The sequence below is a fragment of the Erythranthe guttata genome, chromosome 7, assembly GCF_056151865.1.
Source record: "Erythranthe guttata isolate IM_541 chromosome 7, IM_541, whole genome shotgun sequence".
NCBI classification, from domain to species: Eukaryota; Viridiplantae; Streptophyta; class Magnoliopsida; order Lamiales; family Phrymaceae; genus Erythranthe; species Erythranthe guttata.
The window spans coordinates 4,733,852-4,759,445 of NC_142539.1; the positions used below are offsets into that span (position 1 = coordinate 4,733,852).

The following is a 25,594-nucleotide window of genomic DNA, read 5'->3' on the forward strand; positions in this document are numbered from 1 at the left end:
TTTACACAAAAAACCCTAATTTTTTGAAAAGTGAGGAATCTTTTAAGTAGTTTTGAAAACCTTTTCCATACTATGATACCCTTCGATTGCAGCAAGAAATTCGAGATTTCTTACCTATCAAAGAGTGTTGGCCGAAGAAATAAACCTTCAAAAGGGTTTCTTAGAGGAAGAAAAAGAGGATGAAGGAAAATGAAAAAAAAAACCGAAGATACAATGTTACCTCCTTCAAGAAGTGGCTCCAAGATTGAACCAAGCTAGTTGAATGGAGAAGGTAAGAGCTTTGATATCAAGTTGGGAGGAGTTTAAATCTCCCGTAAGAGGGCAAGTGTTTTTGATGGTGTTCTTGGCATATTCAAGGGTGAAACTTATATAGGGGATTTGCATTTTGATTTCTCTAATTTTTTTCTTGAAGAATTTTGAGCTGTTGGCCGATGGAGGAGGTGGTGCTTCGGTGGTGATGGTGAAAAGAGGACAAGTGGGAGTGTATGTGTAAAGAAAAGAAGAAGGAAGAGTGTCTCTTCACATTACTAATCCACATTGAGTGTTGGATTAGTGTAAATCATCACACTTTGACATGTGGACAAGCATGCATCTTTTTTTCTAATTTTATTTCTTAATTAATAAAATTATTAATCTCTCTCATACACATAAAACCGAACACACACATATACACATATACATGTACCTATATTACCTATAGTCTAGAGTAGGTTATAGCATATGTATATATGTATGCGTATATGTAAGTGTATATGCATGTATTATGCATGTAATTATGATTAACTCATGAAATCAAATAAATTAATCATACGCATGAGTCACATAAATTAATCTAACACATAATTATAAATAATTAATCCACTTAATCACATAATTATCGAAATAAAGTTGGCACATAATTATTCAATAAATTCCTAGCACATAAGGCACATAATTATCTAATCGGCATATAATGATTATTAGTCTAAGCAAATAGAGCACTTTACGTACTTAAGTTAATAAAGTACATAGATTCCTAATAATTGCTACGTGAGAATTTCCGGGTTATGGAATTTTGGTTAGGGATTAGGGTTTCGAAAATGTGGTGTGTTACACGATTTCTTTCCACCCTCGAAGACTACACAACTACGAAGAGATGTAGGCAACTTCAGACAGATGAGCCCAGAGCCGATGCACGAGTCATGGGAGAGGTTCAAGGACTTATTACGACAATGCCCTCAACACGGATTCAACCCGTGGGATCAAATGGAGTTGTTCTACAATGGGCTCGATCAACCTGCCCGATCTCTAGTCGATGCTGCCTCAGGTGGATCATTGCAAAACAAGACTCCCACAGACGCTTGAGACATTGTTGAGCGAATGTGTGAGAATGCTTACCATTGGCCGTCCGAACGAAGTGGTATACAAAAGGTGGCCGGAGTCCACCAACTCGATCCTTTAGCCTCCGTATCAGCACAGTTAGCGACCCTATCAAATCAGGTCGCCCAATTATCAGTTCGAGGGCCACAGACCGAACGAGTGGCAGCAGCAAGTACTTCACAAGCCACAAACGACAATTGGGAACATGCTCACTTTATGAACCACCGATTCAACAATTTCTGGGGAAACAACTATCAGAACCAAAACCCTACTCACTACTACCCGGGAATTCAGAATCACGAGAACTTCTCCTATGCCAATCCAAAGAATGCTCTACAACCACCTTCCGATTTCAGCAATTAAAGAGAGCAACGAGGGCCGACGTATGACGAGCGTCTTCACCGACAAGAACAGAAGATGGAGGGCCTGAAATCAACAATGAATAACATGGAAAAGCAAATAGGGCAAATCGCCCAATCCATGTCCACGATGGCCAAGGGTGGATTTTCGAGCAATACCGAAGTCAATCCAAAAGAAAGCTGTCAAGCCATAACCACCCGAAGTGGTTTGCAAATGACCGATCCTCCTTATCCGACAGACGAGTCACCAAGGCCAGCTGTGCAACCGACCCCAGTCGAGCCGGAAATCACCAATTCAGGGAGTAGTACAAAAGAGGCTAGTAAGCCCAATAACATTTATTTTCCTGATAATGCTCCTCTTATGATAACTCCTATTCCTTTTCTCGAAAGACAGAAAAAGAAGAAGTTCAAGGATCAATTGAAGAAGTTCATCGAAAAGATCAAACAAATTCGAATCAGCATCCCTTTTGCAGAAGCCTTGGAGGTAATGCCAAACTACACCAAGTTCATGAAGGAAGTCTTATCCAAGAAAATTCGGATCGAAGAAGACACACCAGTGACACTCACGGCAACTTGCAGTGCCATTCTTCAGTCGAATTTACCACCGAAAATGAAAGATCCAGGGAGTTACACTATTCCTTGTATTATTGGAAATTCTACTTTCGATAAAGCTTTATGTGATTTGGGGACAAGTATTAATTTGATGCCTATGTCTGTGTTTCTAAAACTGGGCTTAGGAAATTTGAACCTCACTTGCAGTACTTTACAACTAGCTGATCGTTCATTGAAATATCCCGATGGGATTGTAGAAGATGTGCTAGTTAAAGTAGATAAATTCATTTTGCCTGTTGATTTTGTGGTACTTGAAATGCCTGAAGATGATGAAGCACCAATCATTTTAGGTCGTCCATTCTTAGCCACTAGTAAGGCGATGATTGATATGGAATTAGGATCTTTAATGCGTATGGTAAATGGGGAAGAAATTGTTTTTAATTTGACAGATGCATTTAAACACTCTGAGCATGTTGAGCATTGCAGTAGAATAGACATGATCGAGGACTGTGTTTTCTCAATTATTTTTTGTATGAATTATGTGATTCTGTTGAGCACTGCATTGTAAACTCTATTGATTTGCATTCTGCCTCCCCTGAAACTCCTATTGAAAATGATGTGCTTGATTGTGTGTTGTTTCTTGAATGTGCCGAGACTCTAGGCATAGACGAGGTAGGAATCGTCCCCGAGATACCAATTAGTGTGAAAATGGCCCCCGTACTGGAATTGAAAAAATTACCGGATTATCTTTGTTATGCTTTTCTTGGAGCAGACAAGACTTATCCGGTGATTATTTCTTCTAGTTTGAGCGAGGCCAAAACAAACACACTGCTGGAGGTCCTTAAGGAATATAGGTCGGCTATAGCTTGGTCTATTGAGGATATTAAGGGAATTAGCCCGTCTATTGTTCAACACAAAATTCTAATGGAAGACGTTTATAAACCGAGAGTCCAACCTCAAAGGCGGTTAAACCCGTCAATGAAAGAGGTAGTCAAAAAAGAAGTCTTAAAACTGTTAGACGCTGGTATAATTTATGCGATTTCTGACAGACCGTGGGTCAGTCCGGTGCAGGTTGAGCCAAAAAGGCGTGGGATGATGGTTATTGTGAATGCAGCCACTAGAAAACGAACTTATACCGTCTAGGACAGTCACTGGGTGGCGTGTGTGCTTCGATTACTGATTATTGAATGCAACCACTAGAAAAGACCATTTCCCCCTTCCCTTTATCGATCAAATGCTAGACAGACTAGGAGGTTTCGAGTATTACTGTTTTCTTGATGGTTATTCGAGGTACAATCAAATTTCAATCGCCCCGGAAGACCAAGAGAAAACTACTTTTACTTGCCCCTACGGTACTTTTGCATTTCGTAGGATGCCTTTCGGTTTGTGTAATGCGCTTGCTACCTTTCAACGATGTATGATGTCTATTTTTCATGATATGGTAGAAGAATTTCTTGAGGTGTTTATGGATGATTTTTTGGTGTTTGGATCGTCTTTCGATCATTGTGTGCACAATCTGGAACTTGTTTTGAAAAGATGTACATAAATGAACCTTGTTTTAAATTGGGAAAAATGTCATTTCATTGGTCGTGAAGGTATTGTTCTAGGTCACAAGGTCTCGAAAACGGGTCTTGAGGTGGATAGGGCAAAAATCGAATCGATTGAAAAATTGCCTCCCCCGAAAGATATCAAGGGGGTTAGAAGTTTTTTGGGGCATGCTGGATTTTACCGTAGATTCATTAAAGATTTTTCGAAAATAGTAAAACCATTATGTCATTTGCTTGAGAACGAAGCCGCCTTTGATTTTGATTCTGCTTGTTTGCAGGCTTTCACGTTTCTCAAGGAGAAGCTAACCCAGTCACCGATAATGATTACTTCCAATTGGGAAGAACCATTCGAGATCATGTGCGATGCGAGCGATTATGTTGTAGGTGCAGTATTGGGACAAAGGATGGACAAAATCTTCAAAGCCATTTACTATTCCAGTCGTACACTTGACCAGGCACATAAGAACTATTCAACGGCCGAAAAGGAAATGCTTGCAGTCGTATATGCCGTTGACAAGTTCATACCGTATATTTTGGGCTCTCAGATGATCATTTACACCGACCACGCAGCCATTCGATATTTGTTTGCAAAGAAAGACGCCTAGCCCCGACTCATCAGATGGGTACTCCTACTCCAGGAGTTCGACTTGGAAATCAGAGATAAAAAGTGGAGCGAGAATGTGGCAGCAGATCATCTTTCCAGACTCATACTAGACGAAGTTCCAGCCGAAGAAAATATTCAGGAATCATTCCCAGACGAGCAACTGCTCGCGATTAGTACTCACACTCCGTGGTATGCTGATGTGGCCAACTTCTTGGCCAGTGGAATCATTCGTGACGATCTATCTTATCACCAAAAGAAAAAATTCCTTCACGAAAATCGTTTCTATCTATGGGACGAGCCGTTGCTTTTCAGAACCGCCCCCGATCGAGTCATCCGAAGATGTGTTCCGAAAACCGAAGTACGTAAGATTCTCACACATTGCCACTCTTCACCTTGTGGCGGCATCACGTGGAATCTCGCACAGCCGCCAAGGTTCTGCAGTCAGGCTTCTATTGGCCTACCCTATTGCGAGATAGTTACGAATTCGTGAAACGGTGTGATCGATGCCAACGGACAGGGAACCGATCTAACAAAATCCAAATGCCACTGAACAACATGCAAGAGGTGGAGCTTTTCGATGTTTGGGGCATAGACTTCATGGGACCATTCCCTTCTTCGAACGGGAAGTTATACATTTTTCTTGCCGTGGACTACGTGTCCAAATGGGTCGAATCAATTGCCACCACTGCCAACGATGCTCGTACGGTCCTCAAATTCTTCCACAAAAACATATTCTCAAGGTTTGGGACACCTAGGGTGATCATTAGCGATGAAGGGTCTCACTTCTGCAACAAACTGCTCACTAATCTCACGAACAAGTTGGGGATTCGACACAAAATTGCGCTAGCTTATCATCCGCAAACAAATGGCCTTGATGAGTTGTCTAATAGAGAAATCAAGCAGATTCTAGAGAAGACCTTGAGCACGAACCGGAACGATTGGGCGTTGAAGCTCGATGATGCACTTTGGGCCTATCGAACCGCATTCAAGACACCGATTGGGATGTCTCCGTACAAACTCGTGTTTGGGAAAGCGTGCCACCTGCCAGTGGAATTAGAGCACCGAGCTTATTGGGCAGTCAAAAAGCTCAATTTTGATCAAACAACTACCGGCGATCGTCGATTGCTTCAACTCAATGAAATGGAGGAGTTCAGAAACGATTCTTACGAGAATGCCAAGATTTATAAAGAAAAGACGAAAAAGTGGCATGACAAAAGAATTACAAAGCGAGAGTTCCGGGCAGGTGACCAAGTCCTGCTATTCAATTCTTGGCCACGACTATTTCCGGGAAAGCTCAAGTCCCGTTGGTCAGGACCATTCGTAGTCCTGAGCGCAACCCCACAATGAGCTATCGAAATACGAGGACGAGACGGTATGTCGTTCAAATTGAATGGGCAACGAGTTAAACATTACTACCCGAATGGTGCTTCTTAGGAAGTGGAGCGTGTCGCACAAATTTTCTCCCAATAAATCCAAAAGAAGTCCAGCCGTCGACTGTAAAACATGCGCTAAATGGGAGGCACCCCATTGTTGCTCATTCTCTGTCATTTTCCTTTTGTTCTTGTTTTCGTTTTTATTTTTAGCCTTCTCGTGCATTTTTATATTTTAGGGTTCAATATCTCTATCTCACCCATTTAAATTTCTTTTTGGCAGGTTTAAGGTGGACCAGATCGCGATCCAGGAAGGTCGGATCGCGATCTGGGATGTTTTTCCAGAAGCAGCAAAATTCGGGCCCGGATCGCGATCCAGGTAAGTCGGATCGCGATCTGGGGCCTTTTTCCACAAGCTGCAAGGTAAGCCTCCAGATCGCGATCCAGGTATTGTGGATCGCGATCTGGGATCGAAAATTTGCATTCAAAAGGCACAAACCCCTTTCATTTTCTTATTATCCCTTTTCTAAATTCCAAGCCCTAACCCCTCCCCAATTTCAAAATCTTCAATTACTTTCATAAAACGCATATCAATCACACACTTGATCATTACAAATTCACGATTTGCAAATCTACTTCAAGAATTTGTGGGTGACTCTTCAAGAAAAGTTAAATTTTCAATCTAGTCCTCATTTTTTTTTCTTCAATTCTTTCGAATTTCCCCAAAATTTCATGATTTTTCCCCTTGTTTGTTAAATGTGTATGCTAGTACGTGATTTTGTACTTGGTGTTGGGATTCAATGCATGAATTGTGGGTGAACCAATGTTTAGATATAGGAATTGCCCTATTGTTCTTAATTTCGAAATGAAAAAAATAAAATAAAAATTGGAATGACTTGGGTTGGTTGTTTAGCTACCTATTGTTGTATGTAGTGGTGGATTTTCACTTTGGGGTGTTATGATTGATGTAGGAGGGATAGGTACCGAACAACCGGTGGAATCCAAAAGGCATACCAAGTTGGGCACGCCACGTGTTCGACAAAATTCCCGAACGAACTTCTAAAATCTTTCGACCCTCCATCTCACGCAAATTCGAACGAAATGACATCACCGGCCAAGAAACTCTTAAAAACGGGCGACACCACCAAGAAGGCCCAACCAAATGTCAAGGAGAAGGCTCCGGCAAAGGGAAAAGCCCCACCAAAGAAAATGGCAAACCCTCGAGGCAAGGGAGGCCAAAGAGGTACTTCGAGCACACCACCACCGTCCGAGGTGCCGGAAGAGCAACAAACCCCACGCAAGGGAAACATGCAACTTGAGATGGGCTACCGTGCTAATCAACACTCCATCCTTGACCACGTAGTCCTCGAACCAGGCGATGAGTATTTGTACGTGAACGTCGAGGCCAAGAGAGAATTTATACGTCGCCATAGCCGACCGTTTGTTCCGGAAAGGGAATTGGATATCTACGGCATGGAGAAAGAATCGATCATAACAAACTTTGATCGTAGAAAATGGAAGTACTTGGCCAAAAGACCGGAGGGCTACAACGAGAATCTATTGAGGCTCTTCTATGCCAATGCCGGTTTTCACGAGGGCTCGGTGGTCGTTCTCCGAGACAAGGAGGTGTGTTATGACGCCGCTACAATCAACAACTTTTTCCACGTACCCGAAGTCTCGACCGAGCCGTTTCAACAACTGAAGATGGCAACGACTTATGAGCAGCTGATTCAGACTATTTGCCCTAGGGGTTCGAGGTGGAAACGAGGAGAGCACTGGTTCCGTCGAGGGGAACTTTCAAGAGAAGCGAAGGTATGGATGTACTTCGTCAGTATCCGGCTCATGCCCACAAAATCGATGGCCAAGACCTATGCCCCACGTCTTACACTGATGTATGCCATTATAAAAAGGGCACTTGTGAATGTGGGCGCGATAATACACGCTGAGATCCGACGATGCTTGGGTGATACCTCTCTAGGTCTGATGTTCCCCTCCCTCATTACTACACTGTGCGATCGTGCAGGGGTCCCCATATACGCCGATGACCGGATCACCAGGGCACCACAGCCTATCTTTCCTTACCACAAGCTCCAGCCAGCGAGTGGACCCCAAGGCGAGGGCGACTCAGATATACCAGATGCAGGTCCCTTGGATGTTCATACAATTTGACCAAAACAAAGGGCCAGAAGAGGAAGACAAGAAGCAGCACCACAACTCCCGGAGTATGTCGGCCAATGGATGGAAGTTATGGAGGAAAATGTGGGATGGTTCAAGAAAATGATGAAGGCCATGGCTGGAGCGCTCCAGTGCAGAACCGACGACATTGTCGAGCCACAGCCGTTCCCACCACGGCCCCGATATGACGGAGCATCAACCTCCACCGCCGATGAACGCTACAAGCGGCAGCCACTACACTGGTGGCACATGCCTGGGAGGAGCACGAGCGGGGACGTCTGGAAGAGGAGGGAGGAACCAACGAGGATGATCAAGACAACTAGTGGACGTTGTGTTTTCTATCCCTTTTATTTTTTATTCTGCTTTTGAGCATAGGGACAATGCTAGAGTTTGAGTTTGAGGGTGGTATTTGTTGAACCTTTTTTTTTTTTTTTGTTTGTTTTGGATAAGTCGGTGGATTGATATTTCGTTTACGATGTATCTTTGCTAGACTTTGATTTTATTTTATTTCATTTATCTTATTTCGATTTGGTATTTTGCATGCATTTCATATAATTTAGTTTCGTTTATATATTTTGATTTCCGTAATTATGTTATGTTTGTCGCATGCATTTCATATAGGATCGAGTGTAAGTTGCATTTCCGGATTCTATTGAAACAAAGCAATTAATGAATTAGTAGATTGGCTAATTGATTTTAAAATTGAAATTGTGGATAACGGGCTAATTATAGATGAACCTTCCGACTGCGTTTTTGCAACTTGTGTGGATAGCCTTTCGAATCCTTTCCGATTAAGCTTGAGCGCACTTTTTTGAGGGGTATAATAGTCTGAGGTTTGGGGGGGGGGGGGGGGGGGGGGGGGGGGGGGGGAGTTAGAATTGAATTATGTGTTCACGATTTCCAGTTGTTGGCTAAAAGTTCTATCAATGGTCTTTACGTTTTTATTTTATGTTTTATGTTAAAAAAAAAAACAATAATAATTTGTGGTATTGTTGTGATTTACGCTCTGAGTCTCTCGAGCTGTCGAGCTTGGGGGTTTCGTGGACTAAAGTTCGATGCATGGGTCAGGGAGATAACACAGTGGTGTCGAGCCTTGCACGAGTCACAATTATGCCCGTTTCAAAAAAAAAATGAAAAAAAAAACAATTGTGATGAAAGTCACCAAAAATATTGTTGTTGTCATTTCTTATATTGAATAAATATACTTAATTATGCCCAACTCGAGTTTTTGAATTTCAGAATCAAAACTTACTTTTCACCCACATTTCTACTCAAAACCCTCGATGATTGCGTTTATTGTTTAATTACGGATTCTTGAGTCTATCTTTCATTTTGGTGTAGAAACAACTAATTGCGTCGGTAGGAAAGTCGAATACCTTAAGCCGTATGCCATTCTAAGATTTTAAGTTATCTAGCTCGTTTTATCTTTGGAAGTAATTGCAATGCTTTGACCAATTCGGCAACTTTGTGGGTGTGTTGTCTGAAAACCCTCACGAGACACAACTCGTCCTTTGGGGTACCCAGGGTTCAACGGCTTGTTGCATACGCTAAATGCAATCGTGTTTCCCTACGTTAGTGGCCTAGTTTAGATTGTCGTTTTTATTCCTTTTTATTTTAGTTTCTTTTTGATATACTCGGGACGAGTAAAGATCTAAGTTTGAGGGTATGATAAGTGTTCGTTTTGCACTATTTTTGCTTATCAAATCTTCGAGTTATGGTCTTCATTCGTCCGAGTTTCGGCTTTTTTTGTATATATTATTGCGTTTCTTGTTTTATTTCCTTTTTTAGGTTTTGTTAGCTATTTTTGCCAAGTCGAAGCCATTTGGAAGCGAAACCGGTTTTTCAAACCGAGAAAGTGGCCATTAAGATCCAGATCGCGATCCAGGAACGTCGGATCGCGATCTGGATGCAAATTCCAGTAGCAAACAATTTCAGACCCTGATCGCGATCTGGATGCAAATTCCAATGAGCAGCAGTTTAAAACCCAGATCGCAATCCAGGAACGTCGGATCGCGATCTGGTGGCAAATTCCAATTACATCGAGAAATTGGGGGCAGATCGCGATCCGCACTTCCTAAATCGCGATCTGGGATGGCGGTTCACTTTTTTACGAGAAGCCAGATCGCGATCTGACTTTATTGGATCGCGATCTGGCACGATTTTCGAGGGCAGATATTTTCAAATGCAAAGCTTCTCGAGGAAGCTTTGCAATTTACTATAAATAGAAGCAAGCCCTCACTCTTCGATCTTCTTCGACTTTTTAAGGTTTTCAACAGTTCTTCGTGGGAATCATCAACGGGGGTTTCGACTTGGGTTTTTCTTACGCAATTTCTTTACGTTTTGTTCTTCGTTTCTTTTGTACATTCTTTTGACTCTATGTTTGTTATGAACTAAGAACATTTTCTTCTAGGGTAATGAAGCCTTGTATATATTGATTTCGATCTTCATTTCTGTTATCTATTTGTCGTGTTTTGATTTCGTTTATGTTTTCCTGTATTAAATGCTTTCGATTGTTTGATCAGCTCTCTGATTGATATTAAATAGGAATGAACTCGAGAGAGGATTTCTTGTTTGAAGTTAGTAAAACATAGCTCGGGGTGTGGAAACGGAGACGTGATGCACCTCGGGTAGCCCTTAAGGACTTGACCTAAATGCTCTCTTAATAGCAGGCTCAGAACGGAGACGTCGGACCTGTGGGTAGATTCTAACTACACTGGAGACGGGGGTTAGAGTACTTTAGCGTCTGGGTTAACGAATGGGAATGTGGCGTTAGATAACGGATTTGTAGATCGTTGTTGATTATACATAGGTGGATTTTGCCCTAGAAGCCCCTTTTAAATCGAAGTCCCCCCGCTTTTAGTTGTCGCTACTTTATTTACGTACATTCTATATTTGCATGTTTACGATCTTGCATGCTTATAAATTAGGGTTTATCACCATTCCAAACATTTACGATCGGCTAGATAATATAACGATAATATAATTACACTATTCAGCATGTGAATCTACAAGGTCCCTGTGGATCGATATCCAGAACCACTGTTCTGCAAAATGCGATACTGTATACTTGCTCTAATTTATACGTGAGGAAAACGCGTATCACCAGTCTCGCAGTGATCAACTCCTTTTGTAGTAGCGTACCTCGATGCCTTAATATTCTCACTATATATGCTATCGAGATGAGCCTTGATATCGAAAGCATGTTTCTGAGACTCATATTTCCTCGCAAGTGGGGGCTCCATGGCGGCTATCATCCTTTTTCCATGCTTCATAAGTTTCCTTTTCAGCATCAGTCGCTGTGGCAGGTATAGTGGCAGGAAGTCTCTCATTAAGAACATAGAGACGCCCTTCAACCGTTAGCACAAGTTTAAGACTACGCAACCAATCTAGGTAATTAGGGCCATTGAGTTTATTGTCGATGATTGACATTATGGGATTCTTAGACATGATTATCTGAGAAGTTTAGAGAAGAGGATTATCAGAGATTCGTATTAAATGATTGTTACAATTAAATGTTTGGACTTATGTTATTTAATTGTTCTTCCACTAATTTTATCGAGTTCCACTTCCCTATAGTAGACAAACGAGAAAACCGATTTTTCTTTAATGGGTTTTAGGTCCAACAGACAAATATAACCCGTAGTTAATCTAGCTCGATTATATTTGCCCAAAGGTAGATCACAATCAATCATATCCATTATATGACCCTAAATTAATTTTTCTCACACTTGATAATGACCGAAGTTAATCTCGCGAATATCAAAATCGTCGTGTGTCAAGTCTAACCTACCAATCAAAGATGCTCATAGAACTTGATTATGCCAAACTAATGCAGTCCCTCGTTAATCTAGCCGACCACGTTAATCAAACATAACCCTTTTATATGGCTACCTTCATCGTTATGTCAATTGAATTACAACTTACTTTACCATAGCACTCCCCGCTAACACGGCTTACTGCACTACAGTAAAGGGCTACACATAATTCAACCGTTGGCAGAAGGAAAGAAAAAATCAACAGATTGATTTTTCTTTATAGCTTGAAATAATTCTTAATTGGATTAAGAATGAAGGATTTTGTTAAAAGGTTTTATCTTATCAGAAGGTTCGGATTGGTCTATGTGATTCCTACATCTATGTTCTCTAAAGGTATATGGAAGCGCATATTGTCCTAAGAGGAACATACAACCTAACTACATAATTAATTACATTAATTAATTATCGGGTTTTCAAAATAATTATTGAACCTCAACTAGCATAATTCAATCAAATAATGTTGAGGTACTATTAATTAAGTTGAAGTATAATCAATATTATATGTGTGTTCTATTAATTGAAATCAATTTAACAATTTATATTAATTAATTAATTAATCTAACACCTATTTACTAAAATAGATGATTGTTGATTCGATTATCTAATTGGGATTAATTGAAAATAATTTTTCGAAAATTAAAATCAATTTGTTTTAAGTTTAATTTTAGAAATCTGAAATTTGTTTTTTTGTTCTTTTGTTTTTTTTATTTTTAGCGAACCGGTTCGGCCCAGTCCAGTTGACCCAAATCAGTGGGTCGGGTCAGTCGGACCGAGAACCGGTCTGACTGACCCGAATCCACGTGGATTCGGTCAATTGGGTCGCACACAATCATCGAACCGGCTGGTTCGACGGGTTCGATCCGAACAAATAAAACCGACGTTTTAAAATTAAATTTCAGATTTGATTTTCCAATTATAAACAATTTAAAAACTGAAAAAATTCTAAACAATATTTCAAAAATATTTTAAACTTTTTAAAACTCCCAATAACATAATACAACAATCGTTACTTTAATAAATCGAACATGCATCAAAATAATAGCATATTAAAAAACGCAATAAATTGCGCAACAAGCTCTGATACCACTATTGGGAATCGGGCACGTGTACGCAGCGGAAAACAAAAATTTTATGCGAATTAAACGAGTTTAAGTCACATAATCACATGCCCGACATATATTAAACAATTAATTGCGTACCTTTGCGCTTCCAGCGAAATTTAAAAACAAACATACATGCGAATTATTTAATCGGAATTAAATCAACTAGCATGCTCGCATTAAATCAAATAATCATGCTCGCAGTAAATAATGAATTTCATGTAATCACATAATATACATAAAATCATACAACATACTTACTAGACGAACATGCATATTTATTTTAAATAAAAACGAATCGAATAACTACGGATTCGAAACTTAACCTCTTGAAACGTGAGGTAGGCGCACGAGTCGAAACGAGATTTCCACTAAAACCAATCCGTGCAATCTGGGAGCGGCGGCGATGACAGTGACGGCGACGGCGGCGACGGCATGAACGCCGGCGGCGACGGCGTAGAGCAGCTCCTCGATTCTTCGATCTTCTTCCTCTCGGATTTCACCTCGTATAATTCGATCTACTAAAACATGGCACTAGAAACGCAATAGTTAGAATAAACGGAAAGAATATACAAAGAAAAGAAATACCAATAGGATTGGCCAAGAGATGTCCAATTCCGGTGAATTTGCGGCGGTGGCGGCCATGGGGAGGATCGGCCGAGAGAGAGCGAGAGGGGCCGGCTAGGGTTTCGTGATTAGGGTTGTGTTCAAGTCTTTTTGCAAGACCTATAAATCAAGTGTTGATTTTAAATGCCTATGAAAATTCACTCGTTCTATTGAGACAAACAACTTGTTACGACATTAGGTGTGGTAACAGAATTCTTGTGCTGTCACAGTAATTAACCTACTAAAAGCAGAATAAAAAACACAAGAATTTAATGTGGTTCGGATACAAACGTACCCTACATCCACGAGGACTTGCAAACTAGTTCAGATTTACAGTGTACGTTAATAGGACTTAATAAAACACTAAAGACTCACTCTTTACGTTATACGCCGTTCTTGCACACGACTCGAACTTGTTGATAATCAAAGCAATTCCTCCATCCGCACTCTTGGACTCCTTCCAATGTTGAACTCCCTTCAAACGGCGGATCGACCTCTCCCGAGATCTTTTAAGCACTTCTCCCGAAACGCCGATCTTCTTTATGGCCTGGTAGAAGAAACCTGTCATGTTGCCACACCTGATGTGCCGACGGGGCTGCAGCACGGGCTGCACCCCTCAAAGTCTTTATGCTGAGATTTTTCTTACTAAAGCTCCATGGGACTCATATGAGGTTGAGGGCCTCATATAGGCACGAAATCACCACCCTAAACCTAACTTGGGCCCTAAGAAATCGATTTAACTAGGTAATAGAATCCTAGTAGATTTCTACTTCTATTCTAGATAAGTACAAAAGATACCTAACTAGAATATAATACATGGAAATAAATCTAAGTCCTAATAACAATATTACAAGAATAGGACTCTAATTAGTTCCAAAATAAACATGGAAAACAAATCTTTGCCAATCTTTAATTACCACGTATGGCGGATTTCTTCAATCTTCACCAACAGAAATCTGGCGCCAACATCAAGTATTTATAGTGTCTTGCATAAAAGCCCTAACGGGCTTAAGTTCGACCGGCCCAACAACTTAAGTTCGTTAGTTCTTTTACTCGCTCGTCTCTCTCAATTCAATGATCCAAAAATTGTAACGATTACATTTTCGGAATCATTATAATGTCCTTGTCGATACGAGTGCCAATTGTCAATTTCCAACTTTCTAAAAGTGGAAACCGTAATTCGGTGCACTTTCTAAATTTGGAAACTTCCCGATTTAGAAAGTCCACTAAGATGTTCCCCTATTCTTTTCCTTTTCTTATTCTCATTCGTAATTCCAAATTATGAATGTTGGACCCAATCATATTGACTTCCAATCATGCACAGATAAAACATTTTTATCTCTGACCATTTATTCAAAGATCTCATGTGCACGAGCAGTGTGACCCTCGATGGTTCAGGTGTAAGCTAGCCATGGGCCCACAACCCTTTGTGGTCAAAACTCGTCCCTTAGAGTTACGATTAAGATGAAGCTCGTTTCATCTTAATCACCCAACGAATCAAGATTGGCGTCTAGCAACTACGCGTCATGATTCCCTAGATACAAATGAAGTGCCTGCAAGAACCTTTTGATATAGTTAGCGTACAGTACGATCCCTTCGATTCATATGTCCCGATTGAACTAGAGGCATTGGTTCATCGAGACCTCCTTAGTATTTCAATGACTGTGAGGTCGTTCTAAGTGTTGTAATGGGTACGTACATGACTTAGAGAATCCAATTCTCTAATCATCACTTAGTCAGCTCTGGCCAGAGACTTAGAGATTATAAACTATGAGAACACATAGGACATCCAAGACTATTCTAGCGATCGAATCCCCGACTACAATGCACAGACCTCCCACTAGATTTCGGACGGCACGAACACTGGCCCTTGGGGCGGTCCTCGGTGGAACTTAGGGACAAGTCACGATACAGCTGGTCCTCTAGTGAAGTCACGGTGATGTCTAGGTCATAAGGACTAATGGTGTACAACTATACCATAGATATCTCTACTCGATTATTGGGAACCACTTAGAGATTTCTAGGATGAGGGATTTCCGTGAACTCGTCAACTTACGAGCACCCACTTATGCATGCCGATATCACAATACCGTTTACTGATGAGATGCAGTACACATACAATAAGGGCTAGTCTCTTAATGGGAAAGGCCCATATCCTCATTGGTGGCGTAACCCTTCGACTAGGAACACGTTTAACAGTTATAGTACTAAAGTAAATATCTCACGATCCTAACGATCAATTACTAGTACTTGGAATAACTGTAAGGACTATATCTATGCTTGTGACAAAGGGACAAAGATATAGAATGCCAAGGTGTTTTTATCATAAATACGAAAAAGGTTTATTTATTACAATAATAAATGGAAATACCACAACCACAAGTTGGCTTGTTGGTCACCTACTCTAACATATATTTGTAATCATATTTCCATATCCACTGATTTTCCACTAGCAAATTACATTCCTTTTTGTAATTTAAGTCATTCTCATCGAGCCTTTCTCACAAATGTCATTAAGAATCAAGAGCCGCGATCATATTCTCAAGCCTTAAAATCAATTGAATGGCGTGATGCAATGGCCAAGGAAGTTCGAGCTCTAGAATCAAATAACACTTGGTCCTTATGTCAATTTCCACCTCGAAAATCACCCATTGGTTGTAAATGGGTCTTCAAAATTAATTATCGGTCAGATGGTTCAATTGATCGATATAAAGCTCATCTAGTTGCCAAAGGTTACATTCAAATTGAAGGAATTGATTACCATGATACCTTCGGACCTGTGGCAAAACTAGTTACTGTACGTCTCCTTGTCTCAATTGCTGCCATAAAAAGTTGGTCAATCCACCAACTTGATGTTAACAATGCATTTCTTCAAGGAGATCTTAATGAAGAAGTCTATATGAAACTTCCCCCTGGCTTCTCTCACAAAAGGAAGACTCGTGTATGTAAATTAAATAAATCAATCTATGGTCTTAAACAAGCTTCTCGTCAATGGTTCTCCAAATTCTCAACCACTCTTATTAGTCGAGGCTTTCGTCAATCAATTACAGACTACACTCTTTTTACATATATTCGTAATAAGACATCCATTTTTATACTCGTCTACGTTAATGATATTATCATTACAGGAAATAATGATGATGCTATCTCCGATATCAAAAAATTTCTTGCCAATTCTTTTTCCATCAAAGATCTTGGTAATCTTCGATACTTTTTGGGTATTGAAGTATCTCGTTCTAAACAAGGCATTTTTTATGTCAACGCAAGTATACTCTAGACATCTTATCTGATTCCGGGATGAGTGGTTCTCGTCCGTCTGATTTTCCAATGGAACCACATCTTCGTTTACGTCCACATGATGGGACTCCTTTTCCCGATCCATCAATCTATCGACATCTCATAGGACGTTTGTTATATCGCACTGTAACACGACCTGACATTCAATATGCGGTAAATACTCTTACTCAATCCATGCACAATCTGCATTCTACTCATCTTGATGCTGCCCAGTCGAATCCTTCGTTATCTTAAAGGTACTGTTGGTAAAAGTTTATTCCTTTCTGCATCTAGTTCTCTCACTCTAGTAGGATATGCCGACTCTGATTGAGCTGGTTGTCCTACCACTCGTCGGTCTACCACTGGTTATTTCACCATGTTAGGTTCTAGTCCTATTTCTTGGAAAACTAAGAAACAACCAACCTTTTCTCGTTCTTCTGCTGAAGCCAAATATCATTCTCTCGATGCACTTACGTGTGAGTTACAGTGGTTAAAATATGTTTTAACGGATCTTGGTTTTAACCACTCTCAACCAATTGCAGTTCATTGTGATAGCCAAGCTGCTATACACATTGCATAAAATCCTGTCTTTCATGAACGCACCAAACACATTGAGATTGATTGTCACTCTGTTCGAGAAAAAATTCAGGCAGGTCTCATTGCTCCATCATACCTTCGTTCTAGTGATCAACTGGCAGATATTTTTACGAAACCACTTGGAGGTGAAGCTTATCGACGATTAATTTGCAAGTTGGGTGTTTTTGACATATCAATACCATTTCAAACTTGACGGGGGGTGTTAGAGTAATATAATCTATATTCATTTTTGATTTAGTTTAGCCTTAATTAGGTGATTTGATTAGATTCAATCAAGTCTTAATTAGTGATTTGATTAGATTCAATCAAGTCTTAACTAGTGATTTGATTAGGGATTTGATTAAGTGTAATTATTTTATTCCTTTTATTGTTTCTCTTTTGTGTGTATATAAATGTACAAGCACTCATTGATGAAATACAAGACACAATTTGTAACAGCCCACATTTTCATAAGCATTTATATATGAATATACGTGCATTTCATCAATCGAGTAGCGATTTATATTTTCTCTACGTGTTTATGTGATTTAGATACATTATAGTATGTTTAGAAGTAGACATGTTATTAATTGAGTAGTTGATTCTAATTATGCGATTTAATGAATTTAGTGACCATCTATGTAAGTCATGCTAATTGGAATTGTATATGTGCATATATATTCTATGCTAATATATAATATATGATGTGGACTTAATTATGTATGTCATATTATGTGAATGTGTATGTTTATGATATATATATTATATGTGCTAGGATTTATTTATGTGTGTATATATGTATGTATGTTATATGTGCACATTTATTTAATGTATATGTATGTGTCATACATGCCATAGGATCTCTCTCTCGGTTTGAGCATAGAAAATGCCACACCATTTATCTTTTATTATTTAAATATTATTTATATGTATAAGATGTGTATATGTATAGGTGTTGTGTGTGCATGTGCTTTGTGTTTTGTGAAAATGTCGTGTGTATAAGTTGAGTGTGTTGGGTTTGCTGGTGAATTGCCAAGTGTCCAAGTCCTCCTAATTGCTATCTACACACTCTTGTTTCCTACATTGCGAGTAAGTCCCTCTACTCTCCTATAAATAAACCCCTCCTCTTCACATTCTCTTCACACCAAAACACCAGCCAAAAGGCCCTCTCCTCTTTCCTTCTTCATCGATCAAAAGCCCCCAAGAAGAATTCTCTTCTTGCACTTCAAGAAGCTCCCATCAAAGCCCCTTCCTCTTCTCTCTTCAATTCCTCTCCTCTCGAAAAGAGAAACTCCATCTTCTTTCTTCAAGAAACAGCCCCTTCAAATCCTTCAAACTCAGCCCCAAAGCCATCCAAGAACATCCAAGCCAAACCCGCTGAAAATCCACCGAGCCTTTGGTTTTCTTACTCCTTCATCTTCGATTTCTTGCTCTTGGGTAAGGACCTTGGTCTTTCCTGAAATAATAACCTAATTAATATAAATTATATGGGTTTTAATGAATTATATGTTTGTGGTTTAATTTTTGGCTTTAGAAGATAAAGTTCTTGATGAACACTACTTGAATTTCAGTTTCGTAGCTTCTGTTTGTATTGCATGTCTCATCGGGTAATACTTTTGATAAAATTATGAAATATTATAGTAGTCTAGGACTTTAGGTTAGCTTCATTTATATATAAAATATGCATAAATCGGATTTATATTGAGTGTGTTATGAACTTTTTTCTGGATCCGCACAATTTCGGAGTCATCCACGAGTTATGTGTTAAATAGAGTTTTATACTAATCTTATTGAGTTGATTCCACTTGCATATGATTATAAACTTATGAAACTGACGTTTCACAAAAGTTGGTAGTGTTTAAGTAAAGGTATGAATTAATTGGTATTTTTCAAGTTAGTGGATCTGTTCTGAAATTCTGCTTATGTTACTGCACTAAATTGATTATATCTCTTACACAGATAAGCTTCTTCATAAACTGTTTTAACCCTATGAAGTAGACTTAGATATGAATATGTGTTCCAAATTTAATCAGGTTTGGATCTACGGTTTAGGAGATATGAATTTATGAAGTTATGGTCCCTAAACTGCCAGATCTGTTTTGATCAAAGATGTAGATATAGATCACTAATGAATTTTCAGGTTTTCCGTCTCGGAGTTTACTGCATGTTTCACAGATTCCCTGTTTTCTTAAAATCACGAAATTTTATGGGTAACTAGATCTTTCTGGTCTCTTTAATTTTATATATTTTAATCATCAATCGGATTTCAGATGATTAAGATATGAATTATTTACTAAACCTGCACAGTTTTTGAGTCAGCTGAGGATTTGCTTTTAAAATTGATGTTTTCCCAGTTTGATTTCCTTTACTTCACTTGGAATATATTTATAACTTATAAAACCAGTTTTCTGAAAAGTTTTACAGTGTTTTAACAAAAGCGTGATTTATTGGGTATTTTTAACGTGGTTGGTTCTGTTTCTGAAAGTGTGACCACACTACTGCACTGTTTTACTCATTTCTCTTAGTCTACTAATTATTTTGGAAAACTGATTTAAAGAGGTCTTTGCCACTGATACATGAGTATTGTGTCAAAGTTTCAGAATTTTTGAAGTTATGGTTCAAGAGAAATGTACTTTTGAAGTTAAAGTGTCAAAACTGTCCGATTTTTTTTTAAGTAAACTAGTTGAATTAAAGGGTCCTTTATGAGCATGGTTTAAACTCTTGAGGCATAACTTAACATAATAATTGAACATAGATGAAGTTTACTGTGAGTATTGAGCTATATCTAAGAAATATTCGTAGACCAATCTATGATTAGAACAATAGGTTGTTCTTCGAAATTACAATGTGCTAGTACCTATACAGAATTAGATTTCCCATGGTTCCTTAATTAAGAAGCGTTGAATCTCATTATGTGTGTTTGAATTACGTGGTTTACTATTGTGGGGTATAAGTATGTATATATATAAGTATATTTATATGTATATTGTTGGGTGCTAAATACCTAACACGCAAGTGCACGTATCGCAAACAAGTAGTAAAAGTGAATTCGCAAGAGTCGGATGTCGATCCCACAGGGAATACTCAAATTATCTAATCCTAAGTACCAAATTCTAACAACTACGATTTTTATCCAGCCTACGCAAGTTTGTCAAATTAAATCACTTAAACAAATAAACTAATTAAGAACGCAAGTAAACACGAGAAAATATCAATAAAAACGGACCTAGGATTTTATCTTCCCCCTATGCAAGAATTGTTCACCCAAAACCCCTGAATTATGAAATATGTGATTCATGATTATTAACCCGAGACACTAATTTACTCATAACCGGCTGTCGCGTGTATTATGAGTCTATTATTCATAAACGGTTCACTATATGTCTATGCAAACAAATTATGAATAAAGCATTAACTAACAAGTCTCGTAAATGGCTACCTAAGATGATATCTGTATGTCTACGACACCACATGCAATTGACACACTCATCCGGTGAAAACTACTCGAAGGTTCTTATACTTACCGTCTAATTATCAAAATAGCTCTGTCGAGTCAATCCCAATAATCACAGATAAAGCACATAAATTGATCAAGTTCATGCACTAACAATCATAACTAGTAGAAGAAATAATCATAAAATCATAATTGCATAATCTCAAGAAAACGGGTTCACCATCCCCACATAGGGTTCGGATAAAACCCTAGATTAAAAACTTAGCTACTCGTAGTTCTTAAGATAAAGAAAATAAAAATAAAAGAAATAAGAAAAACTATGCTTGAGTCTTCGTTGATCTTCGTTCTTTGTGTTTTGTGGTGTAAAAGTTTCGTCCTTATGGTGTTGAGACTTGTTGCTTTTATAGGCTTTTCTTGATAAGGAAGTAGTAGAAGCCTAATAGGAATCAATTTCCGCCACTTTCCCCCATCAGGATTTGTTCGTAGATTTGTGCCATGTTGGAGTCCGAATTTTGGAATGTTGTGTAAATAAGAATTGTAGCCCTTGAAATTATCTTTCCAATGCCGTCAAAATAACCTAATTCGGAGTTCGTATGAGAGAGATATGCTTGAAATGGTGGACACTGTCAAAGCTGTGGCGAGATTCCTTCTTCCAATTTGATTTGTTTCCTTGTTTGTAACTTTTTCCTTTCTTTTTGATCTTTTTTTCCTTCATGGCCACCAAATTCTCGTTTTCACCTATAAAACACAAAATCAATCAATTAAAGTACAAATATAATTAAATCTAAACAAAAGATCCACGTAAAGTAAACGTATTGAGTGTAATATCTACACTCAACACATATCGATAGTTTAGACCTATGATGTTATTAGCGTACTCCCTTCGGGTTGAGGAAACTTATAACCCATAGTTATAAATTAGAGTATATATGTATAGGTATAAGTATATAAATACGTATAAGTGCCTATGTGTATATACGTGTACAAGTATATGTGTCCTTATTACTAATGTTTGATCTCTATGTGCTTACTATAGCCTCGGAAATTACTTCCCAATTATGTGATTTAATTCCTTCGAGTTACGTGAATGATATAATTGGAATTATAATCGTGTTGCTATTGAGATTTTTACTTGCGTGCATTCATCGAGTCATTAATTGGTATTGCATGGTCTACTACATAAAAGTCAAAACTGTAACGTTGCTACGGTTGAATAGACACGGGATACGGGGGGCCGGTATCCCAACAACAGTTACTATAGAACAACAGGGTGGTTAGCTCCCACCGAATGACCGGGCTCAGCATATAAACGTCTATTGCCGATGCTTACGTTAGGGTTTTGATGGGGATCCCAACATGTGCATACTTGCGTATGAAAGATTTTGAAAGAAAAATGGTTTTAAAAAGAGTTTTAAAAGGGGGTTTTCGTTCTAAAAAGGGGAACTTCGTTGAAAGGGATATTTTGTCCAAGACGAGTTCCAAAATGAACTTAGAAATGATTTATAAAGGAAAACGAATCCCCACATGATTTTCAAAGTGAATTTAAAATGGCTTTCAAAGCAAAACCAGACTTTTTATTATGTGCTCATATGTGAAGTTATATGTTCAATTATTTGTGGCGTGATTATATGTCGTGATTAACGTCGATGAAATACTATAACATAATACAATTATGACGTAAAAGCCTTAGACGGAAAAGAACATAGACAGGGACTTTAGGACTCCCATAGGTCGTGAGTGACACGTTGAGAGAGGCGTGAGTTTCGTCAGGCCAACGTCCTTACTGAGCCAGTGGTTGGGCTCATGCTTTTATTTATATTCCCTTTTCAGGTTGTCGAAACAACTAGGAGGCCGGCGGAGTGGAGTTCGAGGAAATCGCTAGCCTTGGTGCCTTGACTCTTTTACCAAGATTTTTTACCACGTCAACGATTTCTTAAAATATCTAATCAAGATATCATTCTTGTACTCTGATTTGGGAACCCAGTCTATTAAACGGGGGTATCTTAAATAAAGTTTATTTTCCTTCCGCTGTCTTACAAGTGTTTTCCAAACCCCGGTGATGTTTTATGTGGATTCTTCCGCCATATTAAGATTATTTTCAAAATCGCGTTCATGTTATGGTACACCCTCTATGAAAAATCTTATTTTACGATTGTGGGTTAAATTTAAAGTAAAGGGAAACGGTTTTATAAATTTTAAAGTGGTTTTCTCAAAAGTTCAAATTGGATCCGAAAGATTTAATAAAGTCCGTGTTTCTTAAATTTCTATCTAAACTTTCTAGTAAATCATTGAGGGTGCTACACAATTCATCTTCTTCATTATGTGTTTCATCATTTCTACAACATAAAGTTTCCTTCCAAGATTTCTAATTGAATCATTAGAATACTAATTGTTTCCAATTAATTATTTGCTGACTTGGAAGACACCTCAGCAACAATTCTCCACACTGGCTTTAATTCAGCAATAGGTTTGCATCTATTTTTCATTGATTATATATTGCACTTCACTGAGTTCACACTGAATGAACTTAGTCTTGTAACTGGTTCTGTAAGCATGTCAGTTGAATTATCTTTCTCCACCTTAACTAACCAATTTGACACAGTGTCTCTTACAAAATTCATCTTCACATCAATGTGTTTGGATCTTTCTTGAAACACTTGATGCTTTGTCAAGTGTATATCACTCTAATTGTGACATAATACTGAATGAACTTTGTCTTGTAACTGGTTCTGTAAGCATGTCAGTTGAATTATCTTTCTCCACCTTAACTAACCAATTTGACAAAGTGTCTCTTACAAAATTCATCTTCACATCAATGTGTTTGGATCTTTCTTGAAACACTTGATGTTTTGTCAAGTGTATATCACTCTAATTGTGACATAATACTGAATGAACTTAGTCTTGTAACTTGTTCTGTAAGCATGTCAGTTGAATTATCTTTCTCCACCTTAACTAACCAATTTGACACAGTGTCTCTTACAAAATTCATCTTCACATCAATGTGTTTGGATCTTTCTTGAAACACTTGATGTTTTGTCAAGTGTATATCACTCTAATTGTGACATAATACTGAATGAACTTAGTCTTGTAACTGGTTCTGTAAGCATGTCAGTTGAATTATCTTTCTCCACCTTAACTAATCCATTTGCCACAGTGTCTCTTACAAAATTCATCTTCACATCAATGTGTTTGGATCTTTCTTGAAACACTTGATGTTTTGTCTAGTGTATGGCACTCTAATTGTGACATAATACTATAGTACTTTGTTGATGTACTACTCCAAGCTAGCTACTCACCACTTAAGCCATGAATCTGCTAACAATGCTCATAATAAAGATCTGGTCTACAACACACCATACTGTACATTATGCTACCAACAACACTAGCATAAGGTGAATGTGAAGTTTCTCTTGAAACTTCTCTTAGTGCTTTATCTCCGAAAACTAAGAACTATTGAACTGTGAGCCCTATCCATGATCTCAATTTTCTCCTGATCAAATAATGAGGCACTCAATCCTGTTGGATCTTTCGATGCATCAACAAGCCCTTGCTGCACAAGCATGGCCCTCATATTTACCCTCCATATACCAAAGTCATTGGTTATAGAGAACTTCTCTATGTCGTACTTGGCTGACCCAATCCTCCTTGGTATACAATTTTTCCACAAATGGCACCAATTGTTAGAGAATTATCAGTGAACTGTTGAGACAATCAACTGATCACAGACCCAACCCCTAATCACGTTTGTATGATGAACAACAATAAAATAGAATAAAAAACAACAGCACTTTGTATCCTTGTCCAAATTGTTTGTGACGAAAACAATATTTCATTGCCATATCTTACTCCAGTAATATAATAGAATTTTGAAGAATATCCATGAACATAGCAATCTCGAAAACGATAAATTCAAGATCATCTTGAAAAAATAAGTACAAATAAAATTTTCAAGTATTCATGGAGAATCTGATTCAAGCCACATAAAATAAATACATTATTGAAAAGAAAAATGATAATCAACGCAGGAAATAAATTAGATAGGAAATCATATATAGTTCCTCACTACCATAATCCTTGCAAGCGAGCTAAACCGAAAAATAATAAAGTTTAACTTATAACAAATAGAAATAGCTTGATAATTATTTTACATGAAGATTTCACAATCCTTTATCACAACATTCATAACCAAAGAAAATGCAAGCAATCCAAATTTAGACAAATGGTTAGATATATATAGTAGAACTTAGAGCATCAAATCATAGTAGTTAAACTCGCGAGATACAGCGACATAATACTATAATACTTTGTTGCTCTACTCTAAGTTAGCCCCGTTTGAAAGCTAATCATCAAGAATTAAATGTTAGTTATCCAAAAAAAAAATTGTAATAATAATATTTGAATGAACAATGTAAGATTTTTCAGTACGAAGAAAATGATGAAGAAGAGGAGGATGAAGAAGAGCGAAGAAGAGCAAGAAAAAAAAAATGAAAGAATTGGAGGAATTAGGGATTAATTTTTTTAAAAGATAAAAAAAGCCCCTCCAAATCACATGGGTCCAATTCCAGCTATTTTCGCCGAAAAAAAAAGGGTAATGAGACACAACTTATTGAGTTCAGGTGGGGTCGGAATTTTTATTTTTGTTGAGGTGGTAATCCGCAAAAAATGGGCAAAGTTTAGGTGGTTTAGTGCTATTAACCGTAAAATTTATGTAATTCGGTTATTTATCGAACCAAGATCGTATATTCAGTTCGGTAAACGGTATGAAATTTTGGCGTACCGAAATTTCAGTTCGGTTTACCGA

At 38.3% G+C, this 25,594-nt stretch overlaps 1 protein-coding gene and 1 long non-coding RNA gene across 2 annotated transcripts; both read left to right on the top strand.

Annotated features, from left to right (window-relative positions):
- Positions 1-1,776: 1,776 nt before the first annotated feature.
- On the top strand, positions 1,777-3,413 carry LOC148769027 (uncharacterized). Its single transcript, XM_088820925.1, has 2 exons — positions 1,777-2,685; positions 2,826-3,413. The coding sequence occupies exons 1-2, from the start codon at positions 1,777-1,779 to the stop codon at positions 3,411-3,413; spliced, it is 1,497 nt and encodes a 498-aa protein (XP_088677051.1).
- Positions 3,414-18,325: 14,912 nt separating this feature from the next.
- On the top strand, positions 18,326-22,819 carry LOC148769028 (uncharacterized). The gene is made up of 2 exons (XR_016032154.1): positions 18,326-18,776; positions 22,624-22,819. It is a non-coding gene; the product is annotated as an uncharacterized LOC148769028 (long non-coding RNA).
- The last annotated feature ends 2,775 nt before the right edge of the window (positions 22,820-25,594 follow it).

What these genes read in the sequence shown, in the direction of transcription:
- LOC148769027 (XM_088820925.1), top strand. Translation starts at nt 1,777, where the DNA reads ATGGAGGGCCTGAAATCAACAATGAATAACATGGAAAAGCAAATAGGG. An exon ending in TAGGATCTTTAATGCGTATG is followed by an intron (nt 2,686 to 2,825) that starts GTAAATGGGGAA and finishes GATTCTGTTGAG; the next exon opens with CACTGCATTGTAAACTCTAT.